Genomic DNA, 19,348 nt, shown 5'->3' on the forward strand with positions numbered 1-19,348 from the left:
GCCCGGGCTGGGGATTTGAACCCACCACCTTAGGTGTATGTGGCTGGCGCCTTAGCCGCTTGAGCCACAGGCGCCGAGCCAGGACTCAGCTATTTTTAAAGATAGGGTCTTGCTCTTGCTCAGGCTGGTCTTGAACCCCTGAGCTCAGGCAGTCTGCTGGCTTTGGCCTCCCAGAGTGAAAAAGCATTTATTTCTTACTTATACTATGTATCACCATTTCATCAGTGACACCCTCTCATTTAGATATTCTGACATGCTCTTTCTTGCTTGCTTTGTGTTTATCTAATATTTCAAAAGGTTTAGATCAGTTTAGGCAATCAATAAACTTTAGCTATTTTGATTATTCTTAATAGTATAAATGAAGAAAAGATGATGTAATGAAGAGATAGGTGAGGAAGCCAGTTATCTTTTCAGGGTCACAGTTTTTCCCTGGAAATTATGGGCTATATGTACTATGTTATCCCTATTAATATTTTTGTGTTTCACATAATACCTTATATAGTGTGTTATAATTTATAGTATAAATTATAAGGGTATAAATTTCCCTTATTACCATATTATCTTTACAAAAATCTTCTAATTAAGATAGATATTATATTCATTTTACAGACAAACTACAGTTCAGAGGTGTACAATTACTTGCTCAAAAGCATGTAACTGGTAAGTAGAAATCAGGTCTGGGCGAGAGCTCTTTGCACCACTGGATTTTAGAAGGATAATTTTAAAGAAAAAAAAGGAGGACGAGGAGGATAGCAATTTTTACTTGGCCTTCCTGTGTTACGCTCTGATTTGCAATGATTTCTTTTATAAAATAGTACTAAAAATCAAATCCACATGCGACCTCTGCAGAGATCATCAGACAGACAGCAGTGGAGTAAGTGTCTAGAACACAAATAGCTTACACTACATACCACAATTTTTTGTGAAAATGAAAGGAAAACTTGAAAAATGTATTGCTTCTACTGATTGGTTACTTTAATGTGGTACTGCTTCCCAACATTTCCAGTTTGTTACCCATGCAGCCACCTTTACCCCCAGCCTGCCAGAACATTGTGTTTCCATGAACAGATGAAGTGCTTACACATTCATAGACTGAGACGCCAAGAATTCAGTTGGGTTCTCTCATTGCTCCAAGCAGATTTCTGCCCTCTCAGCCATGACAACTCAGGCTGGGCTTTGAATACTGATGGCAGGCCGTTTATTATTAATCAGGGATTTGTATGAATTAATTTAGGAACATAAGGGAGATGAGAGCTTAAGATCAGAAATCAAACTTAACATCCTAAGTAAAATAAATAGTATTGCTTCCTGACATTTAAGGCTCTAGTAAATAAAATAATTTACTAAGCCTTGATGATGGGCTAAAAACTGTATAACCTCAAAAATAAGTTTCTAGCTAAGTTTCTACCCCCTTATCAATAAAAGAATGTTTCCTTGGTCTTTATTTTATTTTATCTTATATTTTTTATGCCAATGAACGCCTTTGTTATATGAACTAAGATGAGAGGAATTATTTACCTTTCCAGGCCTTGATTTTCCTCACCCCAGCTCCTTGCCCTCTAGCACGTAGCCCTTGCTCAGCCACAATGTCCTGGTCTTGATGCAATGCATGCAAGAAGCTTGCCGTGTTGGGACTGCTCCTCCAGAACACTGCTGATTTTGCTTTTTTTTTTGTAGTTTTTGGCCGGGGCTGGGTTTGAACCCGCCACCTCCGGCATATGGGGCTGGCACCCTACCTCTTTGAGCCACAGGCGCCGCCTGATTTTGGCATTCTTTTTCCTACCATATTTTTTTCTGAAATTTTTTGTATCGTTTTTTGTTTAAAATCTCTTCCTCCTCAGGAGTCAGGTTGGCCCCCTTCTTGCAGCCTAGGGGCAAGTGCACAGTAGGACTCACACCACTGTCTATAAAGTGTGCTGCCAGTAAGCACTATACAGTTTAAGGTCTTGGTGGGAACCAGCTCATTACTGGACACATTGTAGACAACATCAGTTATCCTTGTTTTGCAAGTATCTGCTGAGCTCAAGGAGAAATTCTCCCGTGCATGGACTGTGTGAAACAGGGCCTCACTCTGTTGCCCAGGCTGAGTACAGAGTGCAATGACGTTATCATAGTTCACTGTAGCATCAAATTGCTGAAACTCCTAAGCTCAGGCAATTCTCCTGCCTTAGCCTTCCAAGTAGCTGGGAGGACAGGCACACTACTGTAATAATCATAGTTTTAAAAGACCATCTAGTTCTTTCTGTGTCTGGTATTTGGACTTGAGATATTTCTGTACCGATTGCCTAGGATTCTTTGGGATGGTATACATATTTTACTTAAAATGTTTATCCATCAGGTTCAACCTAATTTTAGTTTTACCCTTAGATAACTAAAATTTATTGTACTTAAAATTTACCATGAACACATAAAGAATTTTAATGATAGTCATAAAATGATAATCTATATTTGCACTCCCATACGTTGAAATAAACACAATAAATTATTGCATCATTACAAATTTAGGGCCAAACACAGTGGCTCATATTTGTAATCTTAACACTTTGAGAGGCCATAATAGGGGATCACTAGAGGCCAGGAGTTTGAGACCAACCTGAGCACATACTTGGGCCTGGTGGTGTGTGCCTATAGTCTCAGCTACTCAGGAGGCTGAGCCATGAGGATCACTTGAGCCCAGGAGTTTGATGTTGCAGTAAGCTATGATTGGGCCACTGTATTCCAGCTTGGGCAACAGAGCAAGACCTTAAAGATAAATTATTATAAATTTGTAATTTATAAATTTTTATATTATCAGAAATGCATGCATTTGGATCAAAGTATTATAACATGTGAAATGCCTTTTAAATAAAATTTATTTATATTTTATAATATAATAAAGTCATCTTAATATGCATAAGTAAAGTCATTGTATCTGGCAGTCCCTGAGTTACAAACATCCAACTTACACATAACTCACGCTTAAACTGAGAGGCTATTATAGGTAACAAGGAAGTACACCTGTTCCAACTTACATACAAATTCAACTTAGGGACAGACCTACAGAACCTATCTTGTTTGTAACCAGGGGACTGCCTGCATTTTTTATTCAATTAAATCATAATTATCATAGGTTGAATTTCCCTAATGTAAGAATCTAAAATTTGAAATATTCCAGAATCCACAATTTTTTAGTGTTGGCATGACACTCAGAGAAAATGCTTGTTGGAGCATTTTGTGTTCAGATTTTTGGATTAGGGATACTCAGCCAGTAAGTGTGTAATGCAAATGTTCCAAAATTAGAACCAATCCGAAATTTATAAGACTTCAGGCCCCAAGCATTTGGAATAAGGGAGATTCAACCTGTGCTAAAATAGTAACGCATGTATTTCTAATTTGGGAAAATTACCTGGTATTTCCTACCATGGTATAGTAATTAAGGCATTATATTTCACATTGTAGGAAAAAAAGGTTTAAAAAAAAAGAAAAAAATATTATAGTTACAGTTACAATTCAGGAAGGTATCTTATGTATTAGATTTTTCAAGGTACATATTTATGGTTCTTCCAAGACAATATCTTCTAGGGGGAAAGAATGATTTAAATAATTTGTAAAGTATATTTAAAATATGAGCAGAATATTTCTCATCAAACATAAGGCACAAATTATGTCTATATAATTCTTGTCACACCCTGTACTTCTCAGATCAGTGCCATATACAGTATACACTAAATACATGCTTATTAATAATATTTAAATAGTATTTTAAATCTTTGCATAATATAAATTTGTTTTAGAACAAATGTAGCAACATAATATTTTAGCAAAGTAGATGACATTATTACAGTGCAGCTGTCTATCATGGGTCTCCCCAGAAGCATTCACATACAGTTCATTGTTTTTTTATGGATTCCTATTTAATGCACTCCCAGATTCCTCTTTCATTGAGCTGCTTCTTTAGTTTTTTCCTTTCTGTCTTTTTGATGGTATAATTGTTATCATTAGTAGTTTTCTATATGTCTGTTGATTCTTTCAAATACTTGGAAGGAAGTCATCTTTCTCTTGACTCCCATTCCTTTCCTTTCTTGCTTGGTTTTAAATCTGTGGCTCATGTCAGAATATAATTTACATGCTTTTGGCTTGAAAAGCTGCTGTAAACTCTGACAAAAGCGACAGTATTAACTTAACAGAAAAGCAGAAGATTTAAGAGGCAGGGTCAGTATACTGAGGCTAAATTTACGCTTTTATTTAAGATTTGAGAAAGGAAGGAAGAAAAAACTACATCCTCTTAAATAACTTTCTCCATTAGAGTATACGTCATTTTGGTTGTGTAGTTGACTAAGGTATCAATAGGAAGGAACTTTGTTTATTCACACTAATGATTAAGAAATACACTATAGTAGTGATTCTCAACCCTTCTAATACCACGGCCCTTTAATACAGTTCCTATGGGTCACGACCCACAGGTTGAGAACTACTGCACTATAGGCTTGGTGCCCATAGCACAGTGGTTACAGTGCCAGCCCCATACACCAGGGCTGGTGGGTTCCAACCTGGCCTGGGCCAGCTAAACAACAATGACAACTACAACAAAAAAACAGCTGGGCGTTGTGGTGGACACCACAGCTACTTGGGATGCTGAGGCAAGAGAATTGCTTAAGCCTAAGTGTTTGAGGTTGCTGTGAGCTGTGACGCCATGGCACTCTACTGGGGGTGACATAGTAAAACTCTTGTCTCAAAAAAAAAAAGAAGAGAAAAGAAACTGTTATGCTCATTTACATTAATTCAGACAGTGCCACTTAAAAATCAAACTTGTGGTTATACTTTACATTAGAAATTCATATTTAATACAAAATCAGAAAAGAGTGACAGTAGTTTAAATCTTATGAGCTTTGGCAAGTTAATATATATATATTTTTTTACTATAGTAAAGTAAACAAAATTTAACATTTCACCCATTTTTAAGTGTGCAATTTTGTGGCACTCTGGTAGGACAAGGCAAGAGGATCCCTTGAGCTCATGAGTTTGAGACCAATTTGAGCAAGCTTGAGACTCTGTCTCTAAAAATAGAAAAATTAAGGCCAGGCGTGGTGGCTCATGCCTATAATCCCAGCACTCTGACTGGCCAAGGTGGGCGGATCACAAGTTTGAGACCAGCCTGAGCTAGAGCAAGACCTCATTTCTAAAAATACCCAGGTGTTGTGGTGGATGCGTATAGTCCCAGCTACTTGGGAGGCTGAGGCAAGAGAATCACAGTTTGAGGGTGCTGTGAACTATAACATCACCACACATTTTGGGGGGTAGGGGTGACAAAGTGAGACCTGTTTAAAAAAAGAGAGAAAGGACGTTGCTATCACCCCAGAAAGTTCTTTTATGTTTCTTCCCAACCAATCTTTTCTCTTAACCACCAAAAGATAACCACCATTCTGATATTCTTTTTTTTTTTTTTTTTTTTAAGACAGAGCTCAAGCTGTCCCCCTGGGTAGAGTGCCGTGGCATTACAGCTCACAGCAACCTCCAACTCTTGGGCCTAAGCAATTCTTTTGCCTCCCCCTCCCACGTAGCTGGGACTACAGGCACCCGCCACGCTTGGCTATTTTTTTGTTGCAGTTGTCATTGTTGGTTAGCTGGCCCCATCAGCCTTGGTACATGTGGCTGGCACTGTAACCACTGTGGTATGGGCGCCAAGCCTCCACTGTTCTGATATTCTTTTTATCATAGATTAGTCTTGCTTCTAATTAGTCTTGTTCTAGAACAGTGGTTCTCAACCTTCCTAAAGCCATAGCCCTTTAATACAGTTCCTATAGATTGTGACCCACAGGTTGAGAACCGCTATTCTAGAACTTTATATATAAATAGAATTATACCTATATACTCTTCTATTTGTAAGACTTCATTCATTGAGCATGTTTCCGAGATTTATCCGTATTGTTATATAGTTTGGTGCTTCCATTTACATTGCTGAGTAATGTTTTATCATGTGAATATACCATGCATCCCTGGGCTGTTTTCTCAGCAACTTCCTAATATTATAATGCTGTTATTACCTATTTTATAGATGATGAAATACTATCTCTCTCATTTATTCTTTTATCCTTAAGTCACTAACATTATGGCTTGGGAAATATTTGTGAAGAGTTTTTTTTTCTTAAAGTAGTGTTTTTTGTTTGTTTGTTTTTGTAGAGACAGACTCTCATTTTATCACCCTTGGTAGAGTGCCGTGCTATCACAGCTCATAGCCACCTCTAACTCCTGGGCTTAGGCAATTCTCTTGCCTCAGCCTCCTAGTAGTTGGGACTACAGGCACCCACCACAACACCCGGCTTAAACTAGTGTATTTTATTTACATCTTTTTCATTTCCCTGAAAACTTAGGAACACCAGCTCTCCCTACCCTAGATCTTAATCAGCAAAGGATCAAACAGTTACCAGTTTGAAGTGTGTATATCGTGCATATTAGTGTGTGGTTTTCTTTTTAATACTGGTAAATAAATCATTCCCCAGGTGCTGCTGGCTTCCATGCTAGGTATATCTTGAGATCTTAAACTCTTTCCCTGTCTTACTCCTGTATGAGTTTTTGAAACAGCATTGTCATTTCATTTTGGTGGGGGAAGTAGGAGCCATTGTGTAATTTTTGGCATTTGCAGGTAGGGGAGTGCACACTGTGGCCATCTGCCACAGAAGATACTGCAAAGGGGAGAAGATAGGCGTAGGATGAAAGAGATAGAGACATTATAGGTTGTTAGTAGTTAATCCCTACTACAATTAGAAATTGAAACCCAGATTTTTTACAGAGAGAAATTCAGATCCACGTAGTTTATGGTGTTCATTTGCAAATTAGACAGTAATATGACCATGCATATTTGATAGAATGGCAAAGTGACGACTCTTACAAACTTAAATATACCAAATTTGCCATGTTTTTATTTACTGTATATATGATATACATACTTCGATCTCAAAATACTGTAAGAACATCAACTCATTTTATAATAAAACCACTTTTCATTTAATTTTGTGATGGCCAGGAGAAAATCTAATTAAAAAGCATTCAACATGGTTTAAGGACAAGTAACTAGTGATAATCAAAGAAGCATGTAAAATATTAAGACCTGCTCTCTGTTTTTTCCAAAAGGTATAAAAGTAATATCACTTAATAGGTTAGCTGCTACCCTGTACTTTCAAAGCACTTTAGAGTCATTTGTCTGTCTGAAGTAGGACAGTATTAGCACCTTTGGTTAATAGATGAGAACACTTTTTTTCTCACTGTGTTTTATTGTATTTGATTTATCAAATACAGAATTCATCCAGAGCTTTCCAAACAGTACTTTGTGGTCTTCCAATGGCCTAACAAAGATTCCTTCTAATAATGATCTCCAGCCCTAACCCCTACTACCAGCAATCTCCTAAATACTTCTGTGTTATTTTTTCAGAAGAGTTTTAAAAACTGGAAACGAAGAAAGAATTGTTTCTACTTTTTGAGGTAGCTGTGATAGTAAATTTAACTTTAACATTTATAAGAGATTATATCACTCATGGGAAAAGGTAAGATAGCTACCTGTACAAATAGGTAAAAAGAATTCATAAATTTGGATAAAGTCTTTAAGCAAATATAGCTATATAACTTTAATGCATACCTAATGGTTTTATTTCTGGAGGATAGATTATGATATCCTTTATCTAAATAATTTAATAGTGCTCACTTCAGCAGCACATACACTAAAATTGGAACAATACAGAGATTAGCTTGGCCCCTGTGCAAGGATGACACGTGAATTCGTGAAGCATTCTTTGTTTTTCAGTACAAACTGTATGATTCTATTTATATAATATGAAAGTCCAAAGCATGCAAACTAATCTGTAGTAACAGAGAGCAGTCAGTGGTTGCTTGAGGGTGAGAGGGAGGTCTTACAAAGGGACATGGGAAACTTTTAGAAACAATGGATAATATGTTCACTACCTTGATTGTGGAGATGCCTTCACAAGAGTGTACCGATAGCTAAACTTATTGAATTGGACACTTCAAATATGTATAAGTTACCATATATCAATTATATGTCAATAAAGCTGTTAAAAATAAAATAACAATTTTATTAGGTATGTTTGTGGTTAACAAAGGAAGTAAAGAAAATGCAGGTGTTTATTTCTTGATTTTGTCATAATTAGTTATAAGGATAGCATCTCTGCAAATTACTGGTTACGTTATTACTTGAATAATAGTCTTAAATTAGAACATGTTACGGGAACTTTATAAATTCAAGAAGTAATAGAAGTTACACTTAGACTCCTTGGCATGCTGGTCTTTGTTCATTTAAATATAGAGCATCTTGTAGGTAAAAATTTCAAAGTCTGATTTGTTTAATATATTTATAAGTATGTTTAATTCTCTTGTTTATGAGTACTGTAGTGCTGCAGAAAATATTAATCAGTAGATGGTCTTAATGTAGATATCTTCAGCACTGCTACAGAAAGTCATTGTCAGAGAATTCATTCTAATTCAAGGTTAATTAGTGTACCATTAAAATAATGTGTTACAAAAATTAATTGCATTGCAGGTCAAAAACGTGTTAAAAAGCGTAGTGCAAATGTCTGAGAGCACATCATCCTTCTTAAAACGTTGCTATATGTGTGCCACCCTTCTGGAAAATATATCCAAAGTGAAAATCACTACTGAGGTCCAGTCATAGGTGTTTCCCCTAAAGTAAATTTTTGGCACCACATAAGGGAAATTTAAATTATAACTCCCATTAACAGTAAAACGTGTTGCTTGTCTGCTTTGCCATTGAAACAGCTAGGGATTTATATTTTAGCATTAGTTGATGTAACCATAATGGGTCAAACCTAAGGAGAAATTGAGAACCTGGTTGAGAGGTAGAAATTACCTATACATCTTTTTTTTGTTTGTTTGAAACAGAGTCTCATTATGTCGCCCTGGGTAGAGTGCTGTAGCATCACAGCTCACAGCAACCTCAAACTCTTGGGCTTAAGTGATTCTGTTGCCTCAGCCTCCCAAGTAGCTGGGACTACAGGTACCTGCCATCACAGCTCATAGCTGTGATGTCACAGTATTCTATAGAGGACGACATAGTGAGACCCTGTCTCAAAAAACAAAAAAACACAACATTTTAATCTTTGGTGTTTGTTCAGAGAGTTTCATTAAAATGTCTCATTGTCCTGGGCTGGTGCCTGTGGCTCACCAGGGTAGGGTGCTGGCTCCATATGCCGGAGGTGGTAGGTTCAGACCCAGCCCTGGCCAAAATAAATAAATAAATAAAATGTCTCATTGTTCATATGGAGGATGTTTGAATTATTAAGCTAGTAACAGTAGTTATCATTAGAGCTACAAAAATTTTAACATGGGAAACTCTGTTTTGGTCCTCAACAGTATGTTTTTTACTAGATTTTTGGAATTGTCTCCATTATTAAAAGCTCTTAGCTCTGAAGAAGGTAAAATAAAACAGTTTTAATTTGCCCACATTTTCAAATTTTTTGTTTGCCTTCTTTTTAGAATTTTTTATAAGCCTATTGGGAAAACAGATATTCACAGGTAAATAAAAATAAATCAAGCAAAAGAAGAGAACAGTTTGTAGGGAAGAAGTTTTCTCATTCTGTTGTTGTTATTTAAAGGTTAGATCCTAGTTTAATTAGTTAAACTAATAGGTATGCAAAGAGAATCTGAATGGTGAAAAAGAATATAGGTAGGTTTAGAAAAGCTTTCTTTTTTTTTTTAGAAAAGCTTTCTTGAAAGGTGCTTTTTAGAGTCATCCTTGTCCCAGCCTATGTCTGTTTAAATCTTATCTAAAATGACATAAAGCAGGGATTTCAACTTAATGTGGGAAAACATTCCATTCTTTATAAAAGACAACATCATTACCACCCTCAAAAAGCAGTGTTAAGCCAGACATCACTCATTTCTTAAGAAAAGCCCTTAGCTTTTAGCGTTTTATTTATTCCTTTTGACCAGCTAGGCTGCTTTCACGAACTAGACCAAAATTTTATAACAGTAGAGAATAGAAATTACATGTGTAGTAGTAACTGTGAGTCTGGTAGACCATGGTTAAAATTAATATTTCATATTTAATACTTTATCTCTTAATAGTTAATCATCCATTCTATCTTACAAGTGGCTTTCACAGTCAACTGTTTGATGAGAGACCCTAGTAAATTGTACTGGTGTTTCTGAGATATTTCAGAATGCAGTATTAAGGAGAATCCTATTTTCAAATTAGTTAAATATTCTTTTTAAAGAATAAACTTGAGGAAAATCAGATATAGTACATTTCAATTAGAGTCCTACCTAGGTTTTAAGTGCTCTTTTTTTTTTATTCATAAGATTTCTTTCTTCTTAGAAGTGAACCAAATTTTAGAAAACTATATTTTATTATAAAGTACAATTTACAGAGCATTTTCTTATAGTCTGTTTATTCAGTACATATTATCGATACTGTCTTTGTTATTACCATCATCTCCACTCTGTAGGTGAGGAAGCTGATTTGGCTGAAAGAAGTCACTGGGCTAATACACAGTGGATCCAGAAGTAGAACTCAGGGCTTGCAGTTGGTTGCCTGTTGCTTTTCCCATAGCACACTTGTATAATCAGTCATTCTTAGAGAAATTTTATATATTTTTTTGTTTCTCTTAAAACATATTTTTAAAAATCCCTTTTAATTTTAATAGCTTTAGGGGATACAAGTTGAATTCCATTTTATATTTATCATGTAGTAGTGAAATACAAGCTTTTAGTGTACCCATCAGCTGAGTAGTACACATTGTACCTTATAGGTCATTTTTCATGCCTCCTCATGAAAGTTTTCCTGTCTTTTTAGGGCAGAGCTCTACTCCACTGGGCATGTGATCGAGGACATAAGGAACTAGTCACAGTCTTACTACAATGTAGAGCTGATATTAACTGTCAGGTAAGGGATGAAGAGGTGCTTTTTTTTGTTTTATTTTTATTTTTTTATTGAAGTAAAATTCATGTGACATAAAATTTTTGCAATTAACCTTTTTGAAGTGTACGATTCAGTAGCATTTGGTACTTTATGTAACCATCACTGCTGTATAGTTCTATAACCTTGCTATCACCCCAAAAGGAAACCCTGTATCTGTCAAGCCGTCACTTAGGATTTGCCTATTATAGATATTTTATATAAATGGAATTATAAAATACATAGTCATTTGTGTCTAGTTTCTTTCCCTTAGCATGTTTCAAAAGTATATTCATGTTGTAGCATGTAACAGTATTTCATTCCTTTTTATGATTGAATTGCATGTATATCCCATATATATGTGTGTGTATATATATATATATATATTTTTTTTTTTTGAGATAGTCTCACTATGTTGCCCTCAGTAAAGTGCTATGGAATCACAGCTCACAGCAACCTCCAACTCTTGGCCTTAAGCAATTCTCTTGCTTCAGCCTCCCAGGTAGCCGGAACTACAAACACCCGCCACAATGCCTGGCTATTTTTTGTTGCAGTTGTCATTGTTGTTTAGCTGGCCTGGGCTGGGTTTGAACCCACCAGCCTTGGTGTATGTGGTTGATGCTGTAACCACTGTACTATGGGCACCAAGCCAGTCTATCCCATATTTTGTTTAATCATTTATCAGTTGATGGACACTTGCATTGCTTTTACCTTTTGGTAATTCTAAATAATGCTGTTATGAACATATGTGTACCTGTCTTTTGTTTGAACATCTGTTTTTAGTTCTTTTACATAAGAGTAGAATTTAGTTATATACATAAGAGTAGAATTGCTTGGTCCTATATGGTTATTTGATGTTTCACTTTTTGAGGAACCTCTAGGAACTCACCAACTATGCCACACTTCTAATTTTACTACATCTTCACCAGTATTTCTTATTTTCCCTTTTTGTAGTAGCCTTCTTAGTAAGTATGAAATGATCTCATTATGGTATGATTTTGATTTCCATTTTCCTAATGACTAATGATACTGAGGTTTTTTTTTATATACTTGTTAACTGTATGTCTTTTTGAAGAAATGTCTAATCAAATCTTTTGCCTATTTTAAAGTGAGTCATTTGTCTTTTTGTTTTAGAGTTGTTAGAGTTCTTTTTTTTCCTTTTGAGACAGAATCTTACCATGTCTCCCTCAGTAGAGCTCTGTGGCATCACAGCTCACAGCAGCCTCAAACTCTTGAGCTTAAGGCATTTTCTTGCCTCAGCCTCCCAAGTAGCTGGGACTATAGGTGCCCACCACAGTGCCTGACTATTTTTTGGTTATAGTTGTTGTTTGGCAGGCCGGGGCTCAAACCTGGTTCAAACCCACCAGCTCTGGTATATGTGGCTGGCACCCTAGCTGCTGACTTACAGGTGCCTGTAGCTCAGTGGTAAGGGCGCCGGCCACATGCTCCAGGGATGTTGGGTTCGAACCCAGCTCAGGTTCGAACCCAAACCTATACAACACCATCAAAAAAATAAATAAAATAGCCAGGCGTTGTGGTGGGCACCTATAGTCCCAGCTACTAAGCTGATGAGGCAAGAGAATGGCTTGATTCCAAGAATTTGAGGTTGCCATGAAATATGATGCCACGGCACTCTATGGAGGGTGACAAAGTGAGACTCTGTCTTAAAAAAAAAAAAATCTGGCTTGGCGCCTGTGGCTCAAGTGGCTAAGGTGCCAGCCACATACACATGAGCCGGCAGGTTTGAATCCAGCCTAGGCCTGCCAAACAACAATGACTGCTGCAACCAAAAAATAGCTAGGCATTGTGGTGGGTACCTGTAGTCCCAGCTACTTGGGAGGCGGAGGCAGGAGAATCGGTTGAGCCCAGGAGTTAGAGGTTGCTGTGAGTTGTGATGACATGACACTTTACCCAGGGTAACAGCTTAAGGCTCTGTCTCAAAAAAAAAAAAAATCCATCTATCTATATATGTAACTTAAAAGATAGATCTTAATATCTGGATGAACAGATTCCTTTGGTACTCATTCAGAATCTTCCTTGCTATTTTTGCTTATTTATTCTTCTGTATCAACTGTGAGGTTATCTTTGCAATCTCCATTTTCCCCAACTGTTACCACCACTAAGTTATAGCCAAACAATAAAAATGAAAACTATTGGTGCAGTCATGTCTTACTTGCTTTAATTTGTTTGGGGACATTTTATTTTTATTTTTTGTTTTTGAGAAAAAGTCATACTCTGTTGCCCAGGCTGAAGTACAGTGGCACGATCATAGCTCACTACAGCCTCAAGTCCCTGGGCACTCAAGCAATCCTCCTGTCTCAGCCTCCCACGTAGCTGAGACTACAGGTGCATGCCATAATGCCTGGCTAATACATTTATTTTTTATAGAGAATGGATCTCACTGTGTTACCCATTCTGGTCTCAAACTCCTGGCCTCAAGCTATACTCCTGCTTCAGCCTCCAAAGTGCTGGGATTGTAGGTATGAGCCACTGCACCTGGCCTGTTTGGGGGTATTTTTGAGGGAAATGTCTCCAAGTTAGGCATTGACTGGAGTTTTTACCTAGTGGCTTCCTTGTACTCTGTTCGTTTGAATGGTATAAGACAGATAATCTCCAAACTACCTTACATGGCTTTATAGAACATTCTTACCAAACACAAGTTTTTGTGTTTTTTTTTTTAATTTTAGAGACAGAGTCACTTTGTCACCTTTGGTAGAGTGTTGTGGCGTCACAGCTCACAGCAACCTCCAGCTCTTGGGCTTAGGTGATTCTCTTGCCTCAGCCTCCTGAGTAGCTGGAACTATAGGCTCCCGCCACGGCACCCAGCTATTTTTTTTGTTGCAATTTGGCCGGGGCCAGGTCTGAACCTACCACCCTTGGTATATGGGGCCGGCACCCTAAACAGCAGTTACAGTCAAAGTAAAAGTTCCATGCAAATTTTCAGGATGGATCGGTTGGGACTATATGCCTGGCACAGTGTTTTCATTGCCCCCTTGTATTTATATGATCATTTTATGTAGCCTCCAGCCTTGGTTTTCCTTTGTTAATGACAATCATAATATCTACTGTCTACCTTCAGTTAATGGGATAGTTTGGCTTTTTCAGTTTCAGTTGCTAACATACTTCTGCATCTGAAGCTTCTGGAGATTAGTTCTCAGAACAGGTCTTTCTCTTGCAATTTCTTCTGTGGTTACATTATTGAAAACTCTTTTCAAATATAGACAATACAAACATAATAAATGGAAGGAAAGCTTCATCTCCCTCATGACTCAATCTTTCTTAAACAACATTATCATTGACTGGCCTATTAGTTGCCAAAAAGGAAAATCAATTTTATTAGAAGTATTTGCTTGGCCACAGATCTTGGTACTAACCCAGCACAGACAGGCTGATGTTATCAACTATCTGAAGACTAATTTTTACCATTAGTCTGAAACGAAGTAGTAATTAGAGATATATCAAAGTCTACTCTGTGTTTTTCTATCATTTTTACCCATCACTATATCTCATATATTCTTTTATTGCACTGAGGTTTCTATGTTCTATGACTGTGATGTAATTGGAACTTCTAATTTTATTTTATTTCTAAGAAAGAACCTTTATAGATTTCATTTGTTATCTGGCAGTATTATAGAAACAGTTTTGTCTCTTACACTGTTTGGTATTTTTAGTTTAACTCTGGAAGCTATGTTTTTACCACATTGGGAATTGGAATATGGCTCAAATAGACAGAAACAAGCGCAAACATGCGCACCCTTCTCTGACTTCTTGAGTAACTGATTTTTTAAGCCCCAAGGAAAGATTAAAACTACTCCCAAAGCACATTAAAAGATATTTGAGTGCTGAAGATATATTGGTAGGTTTTCACAGATTTATTGTAAAGTAGCATTAAGGAAAAAACGGTGGAGAGGAGGAGGAGCATCTACGGTGCAGGTGTCTGCACTGTGTGCTGCAAGTTTGAGTAGTGCAGAATTGTTTAAGAACTTCATGATTTATAAATTACATATGTTTATGGTTTATAGCACACTGTAGGGCACTGATTTTCAACTGGTGTGTCGCAGCACACTACTGTGCCACAGGAGGATCTGAGATGTGCCATGTAAGTTTTTAAAGATCATTAATTAAATTATTTTTGATCAATGTACAAAGTTATGATTTAATAAAAAACAATTTAAAAAATTAAAAATAAATTATTTTTTGAAAGAAATCCAAAGCATGATAAGTATATTCTTTTTTTTGATCAACATAATGTAAGTGTGCTACAGAAGTTTAACTACAGGTGAAAGTGTGCCATGAAATAAAAAAGGTTGAAAACATTGCTATAGAGCAACCCCTCTAGTGAGTATCTTGGTGGCTATCTGTGTGTTGTAAAGATTTAAAAGTATAAAACAGTAAATAAAACCATCTGTAATTCCATTACATGGGATTATGGCGGGAGTGAGGAGGAACAGGATATAAGTCAGTTTTTTTAGTATTTGCTGTATGGCAAGCATTTTAGGTGCATTGTCTCATTTAGTCAATGCCATTAATCCCATAATGTAGGTATATCACTATTTGCATTTTACTGATGAAGAAACAGGAGCTTAAAGAAGTCATAGAGCAGCCAGGCACAGTGGCTCACGCTTGTAATCCTAGCACTTTGGAAGGCTGAGGTAGGAGGATTGTTTCAGGCCAGGAGTTTGAGACCCACCTGGGAAACATAGTAAGACCCTATCATCACAAAAACATCTTAAAATTAGCTGGGTGTGTTAGCACATACCTGTAGTCCTAATTGCTCAGGAGACTGAGATAGGAGGATCCCTTGAGCCCAGGAGTTCCATCCTGGGTGACAAAGTGAGAGACTCTGACTATATTTTTTAAAAATAAAGTAGAGCTAGTAAGTGACAAAGTGTAGATTTGAACATGCCATTGTGACTCCAAAGCTCAAGCTTTTAACCTCTTCACTATGAAATTTGAATATATTTCATTCTCATCTTTATTTTTTCTACTTATGTGTGTATAACATATTTTAAAGCTATTTGGTACAATATTGTATATAAAGTACAATAGAAGTTCCATAGTTGACCTGATTTGGATAGACCAGACATGCACCACATGTACATATCAGTTTAGTAGGCCTAGTTTTTTATATTGACCTTCTCCATATGTTTACCAGTTTGTTACAGTTCCCTGGGTAGTCAACTTATAAAAGTTCTATTGTATTTTTTCTTTATTATTTAAAATTATTGAAGTATAAAATAAATTCAGTGAGGTAGATAGTATACCTATCTACCAGTTGTATACCTATATATAAAAATATATCAGCTCGGTGTGGTGGCTCATATCTGTAATCCCAGCACTTGGGAGGCTGAGACAGGTGGATTGCCTATGATAGTATACAACTCAGTGCATTTTTACATATATATACACCTATAATATGTAAAAATGTATGTGTATATATGTATACCACCTGTGTCAATTTAGAAAATGTCCAGAACCCCAAAAAGATTTGTTCCCTTAAAGTACTAACCATACATAAGGTCAATAACCATTCTCTACCACGGGATAACTATTATTCCGAACTTCTATCACCACTGGTTAGTTCTTACTCATCATAAGATTCAAATATTTGGAATCATATAGTATGTATTCTTTTGGATCAGACTTACTATGCTCAGCATAGCATTCATGAGAGTCATCTATGTTGTTACATTGGAAACAAAAAGAAAACCCCAAGAAGTCACTACAGGGTCATTCCTTACTTTTTAAGGTTCCTGGTCAGTCTGCCCTCTTCAAACCTTTTAGTCTTTTTATGTTTACTTACTATATATGTCCAGGGTTTTTACTTAGCAGGAAGAACAGGGAGAAATGAATCCTGTCTGGAACTGAAAACCCAGTTGAAGCCCAATAGTTAATACTAAACTTAAATGCATTTTTTCAAAGAATAAAGGAATATTTCCCATTTAATCTTATGAAACTAATATAACTCTGATAGCAAAACCTGATAAAAATACTACAAGAAATCACAAGTGAATATTTTTTAGGAAAACAGATGCAAAAAACCCAAATAAGGGCTCAGTGCCTGTAGCACAGTGGCTACAGCGCCAGCCACATATACCAAGGGTGGTGGTTTTGAACCTGGCCCAGGCTAGCTAAACAATTGCAACAACCACCACCACAACACAAATAGCCAGGCGTTGTGGCATGCCTATAGTCCCAGCTACTTGGGAGGCTGAGGCAAGAGAATTGCTTCAGTCCAAAAGTTTGAGGTTGCTGTGAGCTGTTATACCACAGCACTCTACTGAGGGAAACATAGTGATACTCTGTCTCAAAATAAAACAAAAACAAATAAGTCATTACCAAATTGAATTCATCACGTGAAATTTATTCTAAGAAAACAAGGCTAGTTTAATAACTAAAAATGAATCAATCTCTATGTCATATTTAATGTCAAAAGACTGCTTTCTTCTTAAGATCAGGAACAAGACAAGGATGTCTGCTATTACTACTTACATGAAACATTGTATTAGTGGTTTTAGCTAGTGCACAAATAAGAAAATGAAATAAAAAGGGATCTGAATTGGAAAAAGTAAAACTATATCTATTTGCAGATGACATATTCTTTTTTTTTTTTTTTTTAAACAGTCTAACTTTGTCACCCTCGAACGCCTGGGCTTAAGAGATTCTCTTGCCTCAGCCTCCCAAGGAGCTGGGACTACAGTTGCCCGCCACAACACCTGACTCTTTTTAGAGACACAGTCTTGCTCTGGCTCTGGCTGGTCTTAAACCTGTGAGCTCAGGCAATCTACCCATCTCAGCCTCCCAAGTGTTGGGAATACATTCGCTAGCCACTGCACCCAGCTGATATATTTCTATATATAAAAAACTGTAAGACATGCAGTAATGAACTGGTAGAACTAATATAAGTGTTTAGAAAGAATCAAGAATACAAGATCAATAAACAAAAATCATTTGTATTTCTGTATACTAACAGTGAACAATTAGAAAGGGGAATAAAACAATTCTATAATAGCACCAAAAAGATAAAATAACTTGGCAAAAAGTTCAACAAAAGAAGTATGAGGGCTCAGTGCCTGTGGCTCAAGTGGCTAAGGCGCCAGCCACATACACCTAAGGTGGCGGGTTCAAATCCAGCCCGGGCCCACCAAACAACACTGACGGCTACAACCAAAAAATAGCCGGGCGTTGTGGTGGGCACCTGTGGTCCCAGCTACTTGGGAGGCTGAGGCAGGAGACTTGCTTGAGCCCAGGAGATGGAAGTTGCTGTGAGATGTGATGCCACAGCACGCTACCCAGGGGGACAGCTTGAGGCTCTGTCTCAAAAAAAAAAAAAAAGAAGTGCAAGTCTTATACTTTATAATCAATTAGTATTTAGTAGAGAGATACTGGACAATTATGTAAATATTTTATCCTCATCAAAATCTCAGTTTTTATTTATATCTGTTTGAATTCATGGGTCCTAGTTTTATTCACTGTTATAATCCATTGTTATTTTATTTTACAGTCAAATCATTTCAGACCCACATTAAACTGTCTTCTGTGTCCTTTTGATAAGTACTTATCAGTTCTTCTGGCGTAGCCAGAAGTTCCAGGCTCTTTTTCAACTTTTTCTTTTCCTAGCTTCAGAAACAGCATTTTCTCTAGGGAGCTCTGGTTTGATTTAGTGGAGAATAGTGTTTAGAAGCCATGAACTAGGACTAGGTGTGCTCATTGCTGTTGGCCTATCACTCTTCCCATCCCTCTCAGTTATACACATATATATGCACACCATGCACGTTTACATCTGTGTTCATCCCTGTGTATGTATAGCATAGATTTACACAAATACCTCTAATTCCAGTTTAATACCTCAAGATTTATTCAGTGTTTTCTTTATATATTTATAACTTTGTTCTCTGGCAGTAAGAACCTGAATCCAGTTATCACATTTATTTGAGACATACTTAGTTGATCAGCCCATCTGTGTGTAAACTATTTCTCTGTGCTACACACCCCCTGTCTACATGGATGGCCCCTTCATACAAAGACTCTGGCAGTTTGCTCAGGCTACTTTTCTAGGGGATGCCTTCCTCAGTCCTCTTAGTCTCTGTCACACTGAGCTAGGTCAGTTGCCCACATGAGCACTTTCCTTTCTCAGCTTAGCTTTCAACATCCAACACTCAGACTTTTAAGGGAATATCTTTCCACTTCACTTGGTCTTTGACACTTTGTACAGGGCTTCCTTTCTATGTGGACGTCCTTCTCACCCTACATGAGGTCTGATGCCACACACTGGGCTGCTACCACTATTCTCCACCCTTCCACTCCCACCAGGACTTCTGTCTCAGTCTTACTTTGTGGCTTTAAAATTAGATTTTTCAGGAAAAGAAGCAAAAGAGCTGTACATTATAATTTTCTATTATGTATATATGCTGAACGTTGCATACAAAGGACCACAGGGGCTGA

General features: G+C 37.0%; 1 protein-coding gene and 1 non-coding gene across 2 annotated transcripts in view; both read left to right on the forward strand.

Moving 5' to 3' along the window:
* The window catches only part of ACBD6 (acyl-CoA binding domain containing 6), a 214,038-nt gene that overhangs the window by 95,675 nt on the left and 99,015 nt on the right, over window positions 1-19,348 (forward strand). The window contains exon 6 of the mRNA XM_003785668.2: window positions 10,802-10,891. Within this exon, the coding sequence (XP_003785716.1) occupies window positions 10,802-10,891 (90 nt within the window). The remainder of the gene's footprint in view (window positions 1-10,801; window positions 10,892-19,348) is intronic.
* LOC111723868 lies at window positions 7,671-7,774 on the forward strand. The gene has a single exon (XR_002772316.1). It is a non-coding gene; the product is annotated as a U6 spliceosomal RNA (small nuclear RNA).

The sequence above is a fragment of the Otolemur garnettii genome, unplaced genomic scaffold (assembly GCF_000181295.1).
Source record: "Otolemur garnettii isolate 467f Iridium unplaced genomic scaffold, OtoGar3 scaffold00016, whole genome shotgun sequence".
NCBI classification, from domain to species: Eukaryota; Metazoa; Chordata; class Mammalia; order Primates; family Galagidae; genus Otolemur; species Otolemur garnettii.